General features: G+C 38.8%; 1 protein-coding gene across 6 annotated transcripts in view; it reads right to left on the bottom strand.

Moving 5' to 3' along the window:
• Positions 1 to 20,494, bottom strand: part of SOX6 (SRY-box transcription factor 6) — a 380,567-nt gene that overhangs the window by 250,903 nt on the left and 109,170 nt on the right. For 5 of the 6 annotated variants that reach the window (XM_063437585.1, XM_063437584.1, XM_063437583.1 and 2 more), the window contains exon 3: positions 5,900 to 6,018. The exons of the other annotated variant lie outside the window; for it this stretch is intronic. In XM_063437585.1, coding sequence (XP_063293655.1) covers positions 5,900 to 5,976 — 77 coding nt within the window. In that variant the 5' untranslated portion in view covers positions 5,977 to 6,018. The remainder of the gene's footprint in view (positions 1 to 5,899; positions 6,019 to 20,494) is intronic. 6 annotated transcript variants of the gene reach the window in all.

Raw genomic sequence — 20,494 nt, 5'->3', positions numbered from 1 at the left:
ATCACGCTTTGCTTCTTCCATTTCTTAGGTTTTCTATTTCTGAATTTAGATAAGTACCTTTGCCCTCTAGGTATAGTCAGCGTTGCCTGAGAATAAAACGGTCCGGCAGATAAACGCAATTATCAGAAATCTGATTCTAATTACCGAAAAACTGGAAATTACTACATTTTTATTTATCCCAGAGAAAGCTCTGGATATATCAATTTAAAAGGGGCAGCCTAAAAACTATAACCACTGTATGCCACTACACAAGCTGAGAATTGCCCTTTAACCCTGAAAATCTACCTAATCACCCTGAGAATCTGCCCATCCAATCTGATAATCTGCCCAATCACATTGGAAATTAGCCCATCCAAACTGTGAATCTGTCCCTTCAAACTAAAAATCTGCCCAATCACCCTGAGAATCTGCCCATCCAAACTGAGAATCTGTCCCTCCAAACTAAGAATCTGCCCAATCACCCTGAGTATCAGCCCATCTAAACTGAGAATCTGCCCATCCAATCTGATAATCTGCCCAATCACCTTGGAAATTAGCCCATCCAAACTGAGAATCTGCCCAATCACCCGGAGAATCTGCCCATCCAAACTGAGAATCTGTCCCTCCAAACTAAGAATCTGCCCGATCAACCTGAGAATCAGCCCATCTAAACTGAGAATCTGTCCCTTCAATGTGAGAATATGCCCATCCAAACTAAGAATCTGCCTAATCACCCAGAGAATCTGCCCATCCAAACTGAGAATCTGCCTATTTTATTTTTAGTATCCTGTGAGTTTTATTTGTTATGGATGGAGAACACAATCCCAGTGTCTTTATGCAATAGATTAGGAATGTCTACATGGCAATGGTAACTCAAGGTTCATGAGTTTAAAATGCCAGCATGGGTCACTAACCCGCTCTGCAAGGCAGCCGCAATGAAGACCAGATGTGCAAAGTTAATAATAATGAACGTTAATGTGTCTGTAAGCTTAGCTGGTGTCTCTCCCCATTGCTCTCTAGTATACAGAGAGCAAATGGGGGCAAGGCTACTGCACGGAAAGGTTGATTGTTAGCTCTTTGGACAGGTTGCATGCTAAACGAAGAATAGGGATGAAACCATTCTCAGATCAGCTTCTAGAAAGTCTTCTCGGATTTCGAGTTTGATAGCTTGTTAACACTGCGTGCCACCATTTCACTACTCTTTTCGCATGCTAAACATTGTGCCACCGTGATGCCCATTATTAGCGAGAAACAAATGTCCTCTTTTATTTTCAAAAACGAACAAATGTTAAAATTAATTTTCTCCCGTAAAAACCCAAACACAAGTAAAACTGTTTATTAGATATTACTATGTACATGCTCAATCCAGACACCCATATCTAATGTGAATAGAATGCAATATCCTACAAACTACATGTGCACTAACACTTGATTGTGTTATTTATACATTTAACAAATCATAAACATAAAATCCTGAATGAACTGATCAGTGCAAGCGATTAGTGACATCATATACATGCGACTGACTGAGAGAGAACTGGGCATTTAGTGACATCATATTCCTGTGTCTAACTGAGAATGAGTTCAATGAGTGAACTGGGCGATTAGTGACATCATATTCCAGTGTCTAACTTAGAGAGGGAACCAATAAGTGAACTGGGCTGGGCGATTAGTGACATCATATTCCTGCATCTGACTGAGAGAGTGGACCTGCAAGGGATTGGGGTGACCAGTGACATCATATTCCTGTGCCTGACTGAGATAGCGGGCAAGAAAGGGATTGTGGTGATCAGTGACATCATATTCCTGTGCCTGACTGAGATAGCGGGCCAGAAAGGGATTGTGGTGATCAGTGACATCCTATTCCTGTGACTATAACCCTATACCTCCAAACATGCTAAACCCTGGGATCCCCATTGTTTGTCCTCTATCTGCATTAATGCGAATGGGGAGGCCAGTAGACCAATTTCCGTCTCCCGTTAAATCAGAAAAGGTTATGAAGACCACAGCTTTTGTTTTCAGTCTAATTTAACATGTTTCTTGTTTTTTTACAGCTCAGGGAATTTCTTGGATATCCTTACTGATGAGAAAAAATGGTTTTATGCAAATTATTGAGTTGCCTTTTCAACTGTTAGAGAATATCTCATGTTGAGGGTATCAAACTGACCCAGAATGAGGCTTTTTCCCTGAGAAAATTATGTTTAATCATTTTACCTCTTAGTCTAAAGTTGACAAAATGTTTATAAACCCTTTGTTTTTCAGATTGCCTAATGAGGGATTTTGAAATCCTATGTAAGGGCTCTGGTGATTCTTAAGGGGTTAATTGGATTTGACATCACATATAGTACAGCTGTGTGCTAATCGTTTTAGGATAAATGCTTTTTATGTTACTCTGAAGTGAACCATTTAGTAGTTCAGTAAACATGTTATTTAAATAGACCAACACCTCACCAAAATATTTCCCCAAACCGTTCCTCATGCAGTTCATATTGTTTATTCCACTGATTGGCTTTTGGTTTTGCTGTGTTACCGCCTGATAAATAATGCGTCTTTGTTTTTAAAAAAATCTCACACGTACAGAAATGTGACCAACCGCCTTTAAAAGACATGGGAAAATCACACAATACAGCCTTTCAGAGTAAAAAGCAAAGGTACATTTCAAACAAGGGACAGTAACAAACGGACGAGGAATTTCATGTCTTCCTGAACCCTGGTGCTTCAGAGAGATGTGCAAATTCATCAGGCACTCAACGGGTTAAACCGTCTGGCTGACACTTAACTGCCACAGATTAGAGTAGGCTCCATGTCTAAAAATGAATTATTAAATCTCACAAATGGAAATATAGCGATTATCCGAGCGGTTATTTCTCGTATCAAGTCACACAATCCATGCGCAAAGTGGTGATAGGCCCGGCTAATTATTTGGGGTCATTAATCTGGTGCATGGTCTAAAAGTAGAGGATTCATCATGAACATTCCATTGGTTTCCATGGAGACTGCTCCGGAATCAATATGTTAAAATAATCCCAGATGCTCTGTTTTAAATTAAAATAGTCCTGGGTCTTAATATGTCAATGACCCATCATGATTTGCTGCTAACTTAACCTCTATATAGCATAGGTTAATTCCCTGTGCCTATTTATAGCATGTATAGGGTTAAGCACGAGAACTCCTGGGTTTCTAAACCTTATTTTACAAAACGCTAAACTAAAATAAATTCCTCTTTTTTTAAGAGTATTTTTTTGAAATATTTTTTTTTAACTGACTAATAAACAGAATTTTGAGGAAGTAGTTAGAAATCCTGTAAACAATGTCTGGAAGCTAATTATCTCTCCATGTATTTTAATACGGGGCCACATTACCCAATGAGAGAGGAATGTGGTTCCTGGTATGGGCACTTAGTAAAAACTACCGCAGGCCCGTGGCAGTCAATGCTCACGTTACGTGGTTAAGAGGCAGCCATTTAAAATAAAACCAATCTTTGTTTTATTAATCCAGAAACACAAGGCGTAGGTGTAGGGGATCGTGTTACTGTCTCACCCAGCCTCGTGCTATGTGTTTTTAGCGTTTGTTTTGCTCGTGGCTATGTAGCGTTGTTTATCACTTGTGGTTTTTTCCTAGTAACATGTCGTTGTGTAATCTGTGAGTGTGATTACTTTCTCTTAACAAGACAACTAAATCAAACGGCTACAAAATAATTACAAGCGTTGCTCCCACTCACTCCGCTACAGGAGCCCTGGACTTTGCAGGTCGCAATCAGACCCACAGTGAAAGCACCGCGCACGGCCTTTACTCATCTAATGAAAAGTTTGAAAAAAAATTTTTCATTTCGTAAGCCCAATATCTGCGCTTTTCATCCATAAAAGTTAAATGATAACGTGTAGGTGTGCACTGTCAACCTCGATGACTTTACAAGTATCTAGTCCTTTATCTATAGAGTTTTATTTTAATAAAAACTACAACACACAACACAACATTCACAAATCATGTAAATGTAAAAGTGTGTTTTTTTTTGCAGCATTTTGGATCACAGTTTCAGAAAGGGTTAACATCAGTGTAGCAATTCTACAGCCATGATTTTCCCCAGATATAAGAATGAGGTACGCTGGATCCAGAGAGTTGGGGTGCAATGTACCAATTCACGAAACGGATACCAACATGGCATAACTGAGCAGCAACCTCAGATGAAAAGAAGGTTTTGCTGTTGTGGCCAAAATGTCATCTGCTTTCATCTCACCAAAGGTCAACGTTAATTTAATGGACACTTGGATCGGATTCGGGCGCTGCAATCACCTCCACGGATTATTTTGGACTTTTCAAATCATAAGGTATAACCAATAACGGTTTAATTAGGCTAATTAAACGGAAACCACATTCCTGATCAACATAACGAAAACACACAGTTAACCCTTCGAATGCCAGAGCTTGAACAGGCAGAGTGCTGTCACCCCACTTACACTGAGATCATACAGACTATAAGGTGCTAACTTTAGCCAAGCGGACTCCATGGATTCCACATGCCATCTCACTGAATTGGACCATCAGAGCAGGTGCGAGGGCAACGAAGGCTCAATCTGGGGGCTCTCTAAATGCTGACATTGTTTAAAATTTCACTCAATCAGCGAGATAACTTTTTCTGTCGTTAGACACATGCTCCCGACACAAATGAAACACGCATGATACATACGTGTTCACTTACAAAGCAACCTACAAGAATCAAACTGTTGATCTGGCAGAATTCTTTTATTAGAATATGTGAAATCGGAGAAAGTTATGATTTGCTGTGGATTTGGAATCTGTCAGCTGGGCAGATATAGCTCAAGGAGGGGGATTGGATAAAAGCCTGGCAGTTTGCATCGAGTCGCTCGCAGCCACACCAGCCCCCTCTCCCCTTCAAATACTTCAAACTATAATGTTACAAATGCATAGCAGCTATGGAAAAACGGCAAATTCAAGTCAAAACCTGATGTGAATTTAAGATTTTGTGATAAAAATATATTTTTTTTCTCTTTCAAAACTAAAAGAAATTATTGTGTCCTGTCCTGCTAAAACTGGCATAGAAACGAAATCATTGTATTTACATTTTATCACATAATCACAGACCTTTCTAATACAAACATTGTTTTCTACTATCCATCTCCAATCTTTTAAATATAAAGCATCTCATTCACAGTAGCTTATATATGCAATAATCTCTTAACTGCATCAGATCACAAAATATTTAGCATATATAAGATATACATAAAATACATTTAATAGTACATTGCAAATATTTTTTAGATAAAATACGGTAAATGAAATGACATCAATAACTGAACATCAGATCATGTTAAAAAGCAGCAAATACATATATATATTTAGATAAACAGATGATAAATAGAAAGACAGACAGACAGATAGATAGATAGATAGATAGATAGATAGATAGATAGATATTGTATAGATAGAAATATACACAGTCAGATTGATAAATATGGTATAGACAGACCGATTCAGACAGACAGACAGAAAGATAGATAGATAGATAGATATATTGTATAGATAGAAATATAAACAATCAGATAGATAAATATGGTATAGACAGACAGACAGACAGACAGACAGACAGACAGATAGATAGATAGATAAATAGAAATATAAACAGTCAGATAGATAAATATGGTATAGATAGATAGATAGATAGATATTGTATATATAGGAATATAAACAGTCAGGTAGATAGATATTGTATAGACGGACAGATAGAGAGACAGACAGGGCGATAGATAGACAGACAGACAGATAGATAGATAGATCGATAGATAGATAGATACTGTATCAATAGATTGATAGAATGTTGAACACATTAAACTACAGAGAATGAGACAGAGACACGGATGCAGAAGATACTTTTAAAGAACGAAAGATAAGTGTCACTCACAGTAAGTGGCTGTCCTTCCACTCTTCAGTGATGCGTTCTCCTACAACACCAGCTAGAACGTCAGCGCTTGATGGCATACCACCTCTTACAACTCCCCAAATCTCAAGGAATCAAAGTCTCTGTCAGGAAACCACACTGAATTAATCATCTCCAATGGTCAAGTCATAAGTCACCAAAGCCATTCACTAACTTCTCATTTGTACGGCCAAACAGATGTGTTCACTATTTAGCAAACTAATTTCACACAGCTCGTAGAATTAAAATGCTAACCTAAGGCCAGCTTGCCTAGGCCTGAGAATAGCATCACCGTCCACCCAGGCTGGTCTGCGCGGCGTGCCCGCTGCCTCTGCCATGGAGAGATCGTGGCAGGCAGGAAAACCATCATCCAACAGAGACTATTTGCTGAGCAACAGTCGGGCTTTGTGGTTTGCCTCACACTTGACAGTAAGTTATGAGTCCTTTGTGAGCTCAAGGGAAGGAAAACAGAGGTTGGAATTTGGCAGGAAAATATAATACACAATTCCCCCTGTCTATGGAACCTGGATTTTTTTTTTTCTTTTGGTGAAAACAATCAAGCATTGTTGAAAGAAAGAAAAGCAAGTTTGACACATGAAATATAGTGAGGCCCCTTTTAGGAAAACAGTAAACAAAGCTCCATTGAGTCCAGATCTTTTCTGTCATTTCTAAAGATAGGTTTTTTTTTTTAGTTTTTTTTTTTTTTTAACTTTCTTTCTCTGCTCAGCCAGTTTACAGCAATAGAACTAAGATTTAACAAACCATGTGTAAAGTATTCCACAGTTTAAACTAACTCCCGACTCCGTCTCCTGGGGGGAATGATAGGGTTAAGATCGACCAGTTTCGTAAAACAGAGAGGCAGTGAGAGGAGATCACACTATGCCCAGGGAAAGAGAAGACACAATAAACGTGGATGCCTTGAAAGAGCCTCTAAGGGAAGTCTGAATGAAACGCCAAAGACTGGGCATTGTTTGCTATAAAGAGCTAATTTTGTTTGAAACAGGAAAAGAGAAGGACACTGGGATCGCTCAATAGAAATATGAAAGGAAGGAACCATTATTGGCCATTGTTGGGGAATCGATGTCTTTATTTCTTCAGACTGGTCCTCGGTGAAGTCATGCTTGGCACGAAAAACTTTTTTAAAAAGCCTCGTCGCGGTATAGTTATAGCTCGGACATCTGGGCCGGCCACAAACACTGCACTACTTTCTTTACAAGTGTCTCTAAAGCTTATTTTTATTCTCAGTCCAAAAATAGTCACCAGGGTCAGAAAGCAAAGAGCAATCATCCCCCAGACAAATCAAATATTGTTTATTTATCTGCTCTTTGCATTTAGTTTTTTTTTGTGTGTGTGTGTGTGTGTGTGTTTGTTTGTTTGACATTTTATCAACAAAAAGGATTTCTGGATATTTTTTTAAAGGTGGATGGGACGCCCTCCTTTTCTTTGATTAAAATATCTATTAAAAAAAATAGGAAGAGTAATATGTATCAGTGAAAAGTATTGTGTTACACCGCACTCTCTTTTGATCTATCCACTAAATGCAAAAGGTGTATTTTGATTATTACGGATTTTCCCTTAAAAATATAGAAACACGTTTATTTATTTATTTTTTATTTAAAAAATGAATTTGACCTCGGTGGCTTCCAGATACATCAGGATGCTTTTTGTAATCGTCAAGACATAAATATAAAGGTATAGCTTGGGGCGAAAATTGGGGCATTCGCCATGGAAACCAATGGAATGTGTCTACTGATTACTCCAATTTTAGCCCTCTGCCACCATCGCTCTATATACAGAACCCCAGCATCCTTCCAGTGATTAACTGCAATTAGCGTGAAGTCATACTCAATACTGCTCTACATTTCTCTCTCCTCATTATTGAGGGTGGTTCCTGAATAAGAAATTACCTTCCACATAGACTTGATTGAGTGTGTATATGTTTGCCAGATGCTTGCCAATTGTTTTCTACGTATGACTGACATGGGCTGCAGACACGACAAGGCCACGTTAAACCATATGTTTTGCAGCCAGTTCAGTAATTGTTAATGTTTTTGAAAAGCAGAGAAGGGACCACAAGCCAATAAAGTGTAAGGATCAAATGACACAGCGCCTGCACATCATTTGGAAAACATGCACAGACCCACTTAAGGTTGTTCCACCCATCTAAAGTAACAGCCTCATTGTGCTGCCTTCTAACCAGGGCCTTCTTTAAAGATGCTAAATAATAGAGAATTCTTTCTATAGACAACCAGGGGGATTTATGTCTGCGAAAACCTCGATTTCTGTGTTATACAGTTTCTATAAAACACAAACCCACAGACGTGAGAAGCGTGCCAGTCAACCACTAATATTAACCAGCAGAATGATTATGGATTTAAAGTGTAGATTTATTCCACGTTGCCTAATACGTTCTATAGTGTTTGAAGTCAATCCGTTCGGCCTTTCTTATGTCAACACTAAGTTCCAGGGAAGATAAAGGCCTTTCCTTTTCATTATACAAAGTATCACTTTGTGCTTTGTAGAAGGTCATAATATGCTTCCGAGGTCTCTTCCTATATTAAATCTCATGAAAAGGTGAGAATCGAATATACATGTGAAATACAGTCTATTCGTTTAAAATGAGTTAACGCATGAGAAAAGTCAGCCTCTCAGGTTTTCCCAGATACATTTAAACAGTTTCAAATTATGATGAAAAAAGGCACCAAATAGCATATTATATGTAAATCCCCCTCAGCCCTGACAGCCCCCGTTAATATTCTGAGCATACGGCCCTGTTGGCTATGGGAATGTAGCCTTACAGTGGCAGCAGGGGACAGAATCTTCGAGACACTCATCTCCTTCTCATCCGGGAAGAGAGTTCACAGTCATTGGCAAGTGAAAATGTAGCCTAGACCAAAATAAATTCACCCCTTGGAGAGTATACTGTGGCTTGCAGTGGGCAGTAACTTTTTAAGGCCTGGCTAGTAGCAAAGGACTACAAATATTAGGCCTTATCCCAGAGTGTGATGTTAGCTATACATTAAAACTTGGGAGAAATTACGTTGATATCTCCCAAGTGTCCCTATTTAGGAGGGACAGTCCCTCTGTCCCTCTTTTCTCTCCTAATGTCCCTTTTTTGTCTGAGTGTATAACAGAGCTCCACAGCAATAACACTCCCAGTATTGTGTCTTTAAACTACAATGAATGTGTCTAGAAATCGGTCTGTGTACATAAGATACATTGTTCTTGTTACAAATTACATTTTAGTTGGATAACATATTTCTAGTAAGTTACAAAAATGTGTCAAAACAGCCCCGTCCCTGGCCACACCCACACCCTAAAATTAAAGTGTCCCTCTTTTTCCATGAGTCATGTTATTATTTTTTATTATTATTGCCATTTATATAGCGCCAATAGATTCCGTCGCGCTTTAAAATATTATAAGAGGGGTGATTTAACTATAAATAGGACAATTACAAGAAAACTTACAGGAACGATAGGTTGAGGAGGACCTTGCTCAAAAGAGCTTACAGTCTATAGATTGGGAGGCGTGTGTACACAAGGGGTTAATCATTTATGTATTTATGTTTTTTTCTTGCTGTTAACATATTATTTTTCTGTTTTACATTGCTCATCTCTTTAACGCTCAAAGGGTTTAGAATTTCCAATAAATTGAAACACTTCTGCTGCTCAAAGGGTTAAGACTTCCCAGTTCATTGGCACTTGAGAAGTTAAGGTTTTGCAATACAGTTCTAACCCTGGGGAATTCAGAGGGTTAACACTTTGTAATACACTGCTTACTCGTTTCTAAAATATAAAATTGTTAATCAATCAATGTGCTCTAAATTCTCTGGCACACGTTGGTTAAAGGACCACTCTAGTGCCAGGAAAGCATACTCGTTTTCCTGGCACTAGATTGCCCTGAGGGTGCCCCCACCCTCAGGGACCGCCTCCCGCCCGGCTCTGGAAAGGGGAAAAGGGTTAAAACTTACCTTTTTCCAGCGCTTGGCGGGGAGCTCTCCTCCTCCTCTCCGCCTCCGTTCCTCCCCGTCGGCTGAATGCGCACGCGCGGCAAGAGCTGCGCGCGCATTCAGCCGGTCACATAGGAAAGCATTCATAATGCTTTCCTATGGACGCTTGCGTGCTCTCACTGTGATTTTCACAGTGAGAATCACGCAAGCGCCTCTAGCGACTGTCAGTGAGACAGCCACTAGAGGAAATAGGGGAAGGCTTAACTAATTGATAAACATAGCAGTTTCTCTGAAACTGCTATGTTTATAAAAAAATTAGTTAACCCTAGCTGGACCTGGCACCCAGACCACTTCATTAAGCTGAAGTGGTCTGGGTGCCTAGAGTGGTCCTTTAAAGTCATACGAATGAGTTTCCACCTCTTCGGGCCCATAAAGGGTTAAACCTTTCCATTTCAATGCTCACTTCCTCTTACAACTAAAAGTTTATACATTGCTGTATACCTCTAACACATCGTGTTCTCAAAGGGTTACTGCTTTGTAATGTATAATACTTCTCAGCTCTCTCAATCAAAGGGTTAGTTCATTGCAATATATGCCAAACCCTTGGACATTCAAACAATTAATGACTGACGCCCTGTTGCACAGCAATGCTGTCATTTCAATTTTACCCTGTCTGTTAGATCACAGAGCTCCACATCAGTAAAACTCACTGCAATGTGCACAAGTGTATCACAGAGCTTCAGCAATAAAACTCAATATGCATGAGCGGATCACAGAGCTCCAAATCAGAAAAACTCACTGTAATGTTCATTTCACAGAGCTCCAGGAATAAAACTCATAATAAAGTGCAATATGTATTAGTGCATTACTGTGCTCCACAGCAATACAATTTACATCAATGTACAGTGTGTGAGTATATCACAGAGCTCCAGAAATTAAACACATATTAATGTGCAGTGTGTATACGTTTATCACAGAGCTCCGCAGCAATAAAACTCACATACATGTGCATTGTATATTAGTGTATGACAGAGCTCCACGGCAATAAAATTCACAGTAATGAGCAGTCTGCCTGATTCTTTCACAGAGCTTCAGGGCAGTAAAACTCAACAATACATATTAATGAGATAGTACAAGTGCTTATTACTTAATTTGTGAAAATACTTTAGTTTTTTTTCTAGAATTCTTGGCCGAATAAATAGTTTGGTTAACTAATTAGGTAATTCTGAGTCCACTTTCAGTTACTCTTTCTTGACACGATATATTGGACGCTGTCCAAAAGAGCACCCCGATTTCAGAGATGCAAGTCTTTATCCAGGAATTTGGCAATCAGATAAAAACATTTATTCGGTCAGTATAAGTACATAAAGTAGGAATCTGTGACAGAGCTGCAAGACATGACAATCTTTAAGCAAACGACTTGGCATTTCAGTAGGTGCAGACAATAAATAGCTACAGGCTCTAATATTACACGCACCCAAGCCTTCATCGGGTAGCAAACGCCAGAAAAATATGGGACTGAGGCCAGCAGATCGTGAGATGGGATTCACTCGATGGTAAAATAGAATATATTTGTTTAGCTAATGTCCAAGAAAGCCAAAGGGGCTGATGGACTGCTTCCAAAAACCTCTGGGCTGATTGCACCGTGATATCATTACTACATATATACTCAAAGCAGATCTCTCAATACGGCTATTCTCAAACATCGTCTTATTACCCAGCAGGTGCACAATTTATAACTCAAACTTTCAACATGCTCCTCCTTCAATAGGCTGGCGACGAGAGCAAAATACTAAAACTGTCAATCACCTTATGTGACTTAAAAATGAAAAATAACATTTGTTCATTAGGCTTTAACCCCTTAAGGACCAAACTTCTGGAATAAAAGGGAATCATGACATGTCATACATGTCATGTGTCCTTAAGGGCTTAAAGAGGCAGACGTGATTTTAAAGGGACACTCCAAACACCTTGACCACTACGGCCCGCAAAGCACAACAACAGTCATTGGCTGAGTGCCGATTGAGAATCATCGGATAGCGACCTGATTTGCTTGAACGTGAGATCTGGTTTGACTTGTTGATACAGCAGGTGCTGCACGGGTACCCGGCGGGACCCAGGTAAGTTGTCAAACCATGCAAAAATAGCTTGACATCTTACAGTAAAATGGTGTCAAGGTATCCCTGACATTAAAGCCACACAGAGCACAAGATCTTTACTGAGAAAAATAAAACATATTAAGTGAAATCTAAAAACAATTATTGACTTCGGAATCGAACCTAATGCTTTTATTTTCTGTATCGGACACTAGGGAGCTATTCAGCACTGAATTAATTCGCAATAAAACAGATCTGAACCCAATGATACAGAAAGACTGATGCTTGAAGTTTGCATTTCCAGCCTCGGTACTGACTACCCTTTGAGTCAGGGTTGTGAGCCATAACGATTTAACAATTTGCAGATTCAGAATATAATTCGCCAAATTGGAAAGGACAGAAAACGCAGGGAGCTGTCGAGCTGTCAGAGCTTGCGTCCAAGCTGGGATGTCTGTTTTTTAAAGCAAAGCATAAGGGCATAACGTGCACGGCCTGGACAGCACAATACAATATAAAACAAAATTCTCCTGGAAAAAGTAGCACGGAAATCAACACTGAGATTTTATTAAAACCCCTTGTTCGCTGTTTGGAAAGTTATCGTCCAGCACCTCGAACGCATTGTCTTAACCAGTTGATTGACAGAATATATATATCTAATGCCCTGGGATCACCAGTAGGGGCTGGCAATCCCCAGTGCTGCCAGGCTCATATTTTATTTCAGTTTCCTAAATTAAAAACCTGTGAATATTTTTCATGGTTTATCTCTATAAAAACAAGAACTGACTTTACAAAATATCCTACTTGGTGCCATAATAATAAAGATGTTGATAATATAATAGAGAACTTCTAGTTGCTGGTGCAATTAATTGGAGTGCTCATTTTCTGAGTATTCTATTCACTAAATGTTGAATTGTAGTGAATGATAACTGATATGCAAAATTTAGCACAAAGCAAATTCTTTACGTAAGAAAAGCTTGAAAACTTTCCCTGGTTTAACTTTACTGAAAAATATGAAGAAATAAAGTGATATTTGAAATGTTGAAGGGATGCACTAAGCACCATAACCACTTCACATTAACGGTGCATAGATTACAGCAGATTGAGAACAGCAGACTGATGGCGGTCAGAAAGACAGGAACTTTGAGAGCTTCCTCCTAACATTCTTTGATGTCTGTGTTTACATTCAGTGCAATCATACACAGCAAGACAACGCCAAACGCTGCCAATACTATAAAGAAGCACTAGATTCAATGCAATTCTATAAAGTATCAGATTGGCGGATCACTGTGTGCCCTCAATGCTTCTCCATGAGCAATATCTGACTGGATAAACAGGACAGTCCCAGTATTAAAATTTAAAAAAAGAAGTTTTAAAAGCAATTTTAATTGTTTCAAAATTATTCAAAATGTGAAACAATTGCAATAAAAAAAAAATATATATATATATATGTTTAAAGAGAGAACTGGAAAAATGCTGGGGGTTCAGGAAGAACAGGCCATGGAGAACAGAATTTAGGAACACCCACTGCTCAGTACACGCACAGAAGGATACTTTACTCCTGGGTTTAAAGAATGTGTAAGCCATCTTTTACCACTGGTGTAAACATTTCTTCTCAAACACCATTAACTTCTTAAACTAAAGTGATATTTCAGTACGGCCTGGCCTCTTGAGAAATGAAACTACATGTTAATACGCAGTATTTTTGGAAACTTTTTACGATGCCTTGTGTTAAATTCGATCTAGCCATTATCACTAGGCCAGCTCCTTTTCATGCTGAGAGATACAATTCCCATAAAGTAACTGAAGGCTGCGATCTGACAGTGATGTGCACCGGTCATTGTCACACTGTTTTCAGAAGGTGGGCAAATACACGGGTTCAGCACTAGTCAAGACACGGGCGCTGTAGGTCACACACACTCACAGCACTACAACCACTACAATAAGCTATAAAAATAGAAGGATTGCCAGTGGTGATGGTGCTTAGAGTGTCCCTTTAAAAAATGTGATTCCATGAAACATTAACCCCATATTACAGGAAACCTCCTCCTTGACCATCACATTACTGACGGAGAGCAAAGAATACTGGGAATGGTAGTCCAACAAGATCTTGACCCTAGAAACTTTGACTTCTGGTTTTATGGAGGTTAAAAAAAATATGCTTAGAATATGCTTGAAAAACTCAAGGTTTCAACTCAACATATCCATCTAAAGGGTTAAACCGTCGCATCATTAATGACATCATGTATGACACATTCGCAATAATCTTTGAATAAATAAATATGATTTGAGGCAATATGTCCCTGAATGATAATTGCCGGACTGGGTATGGGTTTCGCCAAACGCTATTTTCGTACATTATGCTAACCAATCTATTTTTAGTCACCAGGAAATTAGGAAAGGGTGGATATTTTGGCCTGACTTTTTATAATGCTATGTATTAAAAATTCATCTGGGCCTATTATAAATGCCTCAAAAATAAAATGAAATCAGAAAACATCCACCCTGCAAGGAACACGCTGGTAAAGCAGTGACTAATGTCCATTACTCAGTGATAAGTGCATAAAGTAAGGAATTATCCTACGCAAAGCAGCCAAACCATTACAACTTGCAGTGAGTTGTGGGTTAATAGGACAGTGTAAAGCCTAAAAACAAGCTATCAGTTCATTAACCCTTTGATTGCCAGTGATGTATTTATATTGCTGTATTCTTTCTAGAACACGCGTGTCTGTTGTTTGACCACATTTCTGTCAGCTTTCAGGGAGTTCTGGGAAATGTGGTCAAAGGACAGATGGAGGACCAAGCATCGGATGGCCAATGGCAGTGTTATAATGAAATAATGTAAATGATATGTAAATGGAGTCACAAAACACAAGTAACACGTTACTTCAAACCTTCACTCACAAACGAAAGAGCCAAATAACAGCTCAAATAATTTAATAAATCGATAAATCAGTAGATGTTCGGGAGGAATCCTCTCCATATGACAGACTCCACACTGCTCCCGAATGGCCCTGTTCGGCTGAGCATAACAGGAGTAGTGATCTTCCTCAGCCACCGTAGCAACAGACAATATCAAGCTCTTTAGATAGTGAGTGGCAATTTTTACAGGATTTTTAATGTTATTTTTCTATTTCGTTTACTGTGGATTTTTAAGATTATTCACAAAAAAAAAAAATGACTTTTATGGAATGGCAAAATTAAGATTAAAGTTGTTACAATTATCCAACTCAGCTATGTTTATGGTTCCAAATCCACAACTCTGGTCTTAAAAATGTGGAGTTTTCTTGGGAGTTCTCAGTTTTGTAAATTTGTAATGTCATGTTTCACGTCCAAGGGGCTCGTAGCAAAAATTTGACTTATAGCGAATTTAAATGCCACAACGACACAAAAATAGCACACAATGGCTGGAGCTGAGTATTTAGCTCCTTACAGTACTTAACATTTGAATAATATTTCCCATTTAGTGTTGAAACAAAATGTTATATTTTTACACAGTAAATGATTCACTTTCATTTCACTCTTTCAGTACAAAATGTCACAGTGATAAGGGATTTCCACAATTGCTTTCTGAGAAGGGGTTAAATCCTGCAAGTTGCTCAGATGCATGTTATGGGATTTGAACTATTAATCTTTACACTTAATGGATGTTTTACTTTTGTTTCAGATGTGATCATTGAATGTTTTTTTATTTTGTATATATGATAAAAATTCACCCTGACGTCAACCGTCAATGCCACACGCATAACAATATGTTACACACACTCTTAGTTCTCAAGGGGTTAAAGGTAAGCCAGAAAATACACTCAGAGTCAATAGAAAGAGTAAATAGTGTTTGAAGGCCAGACAAATATTTAAATGTGAAAAAAAAAAGAAAAGAAAAAACGTGTTATATCTTTCGACCTGCCTCTTCTTTAGGTATTAAATGTAGGAATTTAGAAACAGATGTTCCTTTCACAGCCTCAGGAATGTGCGTCTTATTGGCTCACAATAGAAACTGCCGGACAAAGATCTGATTCTAAAGCGGGAGGATTTAACTTGTGAAATAAGGACGACAGCTAAAAACACAATATACATTTCCCAACTCTATGAAAACATGCTTTAGGAAAATGTTTCAGGAATGTAAAGATGTGGCTGGTTGTAATGTTAGAGAGGATGAGCACCCAGGTTTTTCCACGTTGGAGCCAGGCAGTGGGCTCAGCTAATTGTGAGTGCAGCCAGTTAGAGAATCTCTGTTTTCCTTTCTATGAGCATATAGAGCTACTACACCTTTTCAAATTTCTCTACTATGCTCTGCATGTGTGATAAATTGCTTGTCAGCTCAGCATCACCCAGATATCAGAGCTGACCTGCATATACACCAGCTAACACTTCCCAACACATACTATTTGGGGGAAAGTGTTAGGGGTAAAATCATAGAATTATAATGTATTCAGCTTTACAGGTTCCTGCAGCACTATGTATCTTCAAACTCACACAAGTCATGACGAGCTTAGGAAATTCCAAAAAGCATTCATGTGCCCAAAAACAGAATTTAAAGGGGAACTGTCATTTTCCAGTATTTTTAATATCATGTTCATTAATCAATAGATTTAACAAATACACATTTGTATTTGTTAAATCTATCGATTATTAAATAATAAAATGTAGAAAACCAAACCTCTATTCCCCTGTAACTCGGCGCCTCCCTGTCTTAGCTCCCTGTCAGACATTGTTGTAAGCCCCGCCCTTTACACCTGTCACTCAGCATAGAGAGAGCACACAGAGAGGAGGAGAAATTAAACAATCAAGGCTATTCAAAGTGAATTTTAAGTTGAAGAACAGGAAATATCTATCTAAATTAGTTATGCTTCCACTTCAACTACTTGGGCCTTAACATTTTAATTCACTTTGAATTAACTTAGAATTTTTAGTTTTGTGAATAAATTCAGAATGTTTCTATTTCTCCTCTTCAATTGCATTGTGTGCCCTGGCTGTGTCTTGTCTGAACTGATTTAAAGGAACACTATAAAGTCAGGAACACAAACATGTATTCCTTACCCTAAAGTGTTAAAACCATCATCTAGCCCCCCTGTCCCCCTTTCCACCCTAAATATAATACAATCTTACTTGTATTCAAATCTGCAGCTGCTGCCTCTGCCCCTGATCTGCCTGCTTTGCTAACACCATCAGAAGTGATTCTGTGAGCCAATCACAATGCTGTCCCATAGGATTCTCTGAGACTGTCAATGAGGTAGATTAGGGGCAGAGCAAGTACAATTTAAACACATCCCTAGCCAATCAGCATCTCCTCATAGAGATACATTAAATCAATGTATCTCTATGAGGAAAGGTCAGTGTCTGCATGTAGTGGGTGGAGACACTGAATGGCAGTGCTGCACACTATACAGCACTGCCCCAGGAAGCACCTCTAGCAGCCATCCGAGGAGTGGCTAGTGGAGTTATCACTAGGCGTTAATGTAAACACTGCATTTTCTCTGAAAAGACAGTGTTTACTGCAAAAAGCCTGAAGAGAATGATTCCTTTCAATAAACTGTAGTTGTTCTGGTGACTATAGTGTCCGTTTAAAAGAGAAAAGAGCATTTTATGAAAAAAAAAGGTAAACAATTCAATGGTGTCAATTCCAGATAAGTGACAGTTTCCCTTTAATTTCTTAAACATATATGACATTTTTAAGTTTTCTAATTGTTGATGCAACAGATACATTGTGTCATGCCGCATCCTGTGCATTGCAGAGTTCTATAAAATGTTTTACACTTTCAGTTGCTGCTTATTTGTTTGTTTTAAAGATCAAATTGTTTTGACTTAAAAAAAGAACAAATAGCTAAAGGAAAAAAACCGCTTTGCCTTTCTTGGGTCTCTAGTAAATTGGCGGTTTGCCGGCTGCCAACCTTCAAACATTCAAACGTTTGATAAGTCGTGAAACACCATCAAAGATAGATGCCTAAAATCGGGGAAACTGATATTTTTCTAAGTTAATTTATCTATTTTCTAAAACATCCAGGTAAAGCGCGTGAATACACACATACAAATTCACCTCTGATGGACAAAGTAACCCCCTGTGTGCCGAAAGGGTCTGAATACATTATTTAACCCGGTATCAGGATTATATAATGGATCACTGATGGAGAATAAGGAAGAGCGTGCTTTGTGGAAAAATAGACAATTTTGTGCTGAGGATATCTGATCATAGCAAAGCTCTTTGACTAGCCGATCGCGGTGCTAGCTGTTAGTAAAGATCGGATGAATTCTACAATATCATTCGCAAATCACTCTCTACCATAAACACAATGTATCACTCAGTCACCACCCCCTCCCAGTCCCTGGAGATATATCTAATAATGTCCCATAAATGGCATACACTTTCTTTTCTGACATGCTAGAATACTGTAGCTTGTCATTACTAATTGCACAGACATTGCGCTTTACATTCTCAGAGTGCATACATGGTATCGGCAATGCAGGGGTTAAAAGATGGCTTAACCCCTTAAGGACACATGACATGTGTGACATGTCATGATTCCCTTTTATTCCAGAAGTTTGGTCCTTAAGGGGTTAAAGATGGATTTGGTTACACAGAGAGAAGGAAAAGGGAAGCGGAAAGAGGGGGCATTTGTCTCCTACCGTACACATACAAAGTGTCACAATAACATTCAGTCCCCACTCTTTAGCATCAGGCAGCACCCAATGTCTGACACTACAAGGGCTTTTTGGTAAAAAAAAAAAAAAAAATACATTAGTTTAACTGTGCATTGTAATATCATGTGATGGCATCAAAAGCCAAATAAATAAAGTACCCAGACTGGCAACTGACGGTCTGTGTATTAGAACAATATAGTAACCAGACTGGCAACGGTTGGGCTGTGTATTATAACAATAAGGCAACAAGACTGGGACCCAATGAGCTGTGTATTAGAACAATATAATAAACAGACTGGCACCTTCATGGGCTGTGTATTAGAACAATATAGTAAATAGACTGGCACTTCGATGGGCTGTGTATTAGAACAATATAGTAACAAGACTGGTTCCCAATGGGCTGTGTATTAGAACAATATAGTAACTAGGCTGGCGCCCCAATGGGCTGTGTATTAAGCAACCACCTGGCAAAACAGGACACGGGATCTGGAAACTTTCCAGAATTTCACATTTTGTGTTCAAATAGCTCAACTTTAAACACTCTCCTGTTTATATTTTTCTAGCTATTTGTGCAATTTCCTGGTACGTGTACAGGAAGGTATACAGCTCTACTGAATAGAAATACATATTGTGTATAGCTCTAGTGAATAGGAGTACACAAAGCATACAGCTCTACTGAATGGAAGTATACAAGGGATACAGCTCTACTGAATGGAAGTATACAAGGGATACAGCTCTACTGAATGGAAGTATACAATAAATACAGCTCTACTGAATGGAAGTATACAAGGGATACAGCTCTACTGAATGGGAATACACAAAGTATACAACTTTACTGAATGGAAGTACACAGGGCATAAACCCTACTGAATGGAAGTACACAAGGAATAGAGCTCTACTGAGTCTAAGTACATAAGGGATATAACTCTACTGAATGGAAGTATACAATAAATACAGCTCTACTGAATGGTAGTATACAAGAAATACAGCTTTACTGAATGGAAGTCCACAAGAAATACAGCTCTACTGAATTGGAGTACACAAGGGATACTGCCCTACTGAATGGGAGTACATAAGAAATACAGCTCTACTGAATGGGAGTACACAAGGGATACTGCTCTACTGAATGGGAGTACATAAGAAATACAGCTCTACTGAATGGGAGTACACAAGGGATACAGCTCTACTGAATGGGAGTACATAAGAAATACAGCTCTACTGAATGGGAGTACACAAGGGATACAGCTCTACTGAATGGGAGTACATAAGAAATACAGCTCTACTGAATGGGAGTACATAAGAAATACAGCTCTACTGAATGGGAGTACACAAGGGATACAGCTCTACTGAATGGGAGTACATAAGAAATACAGCTCTACTGAATGGGAGTACACAAGGGATACAGCTCTACTGAATGGGAGTACATAAGAAATACAGCTCTACTGAATGGGAGTACACAAGGGATACAGCTCTACTGAATGGGAGTGAAAAAGGGATACAAATGAGCGTTCAAGTGGAATAGGAGTATATTTAGTATTGTAGTTTAATTCTACTATTTGTGACACAGGAGCCTGGAGTGTAGTTTGAGATATGGCCATTGATCTGACCTGACTTTGATTCTGTCAGTAGCCCCTTGCCCAGCCTCTGTGAACCTCAATAAATACTGAGGCAACATCATACCGAGAAAGTGTTGAAACAAAACGACAAAAACACCAGACAGTTGACAGCTCAGAGCACTTCTTTCTCAATATTTCACCGCCCCTCTCGACACTTACAGAAAAAAAAGAGTGACATCAGATTTGTACAAGGTAAAAATACACATTTCTGACAAAGTAATAAATTACAGTGATTACCAATAAGACATTCATCATTCAGCGAGATTTCAAACATTCAGCAAG

The sequence above is a fragment of the Pelobates fuscus genome, chromosome 12 (genome assembly GCF_036172605.1).
Source record: "Pelobates fuscus isolate aPelFus1 chromosome 12, aPelFus1.pri, whole genome shotgun sequence".
NCBI lineage: Eukaryota > Metazoa > Chordata > Amphibia > Anura > Pelobatidae > Pelobates > Pelobates fuscus.
Note: the sequence above shows the minus strand (reverse complement) of the source record. Positions and strands in the feature narration are given on the sequence as shown.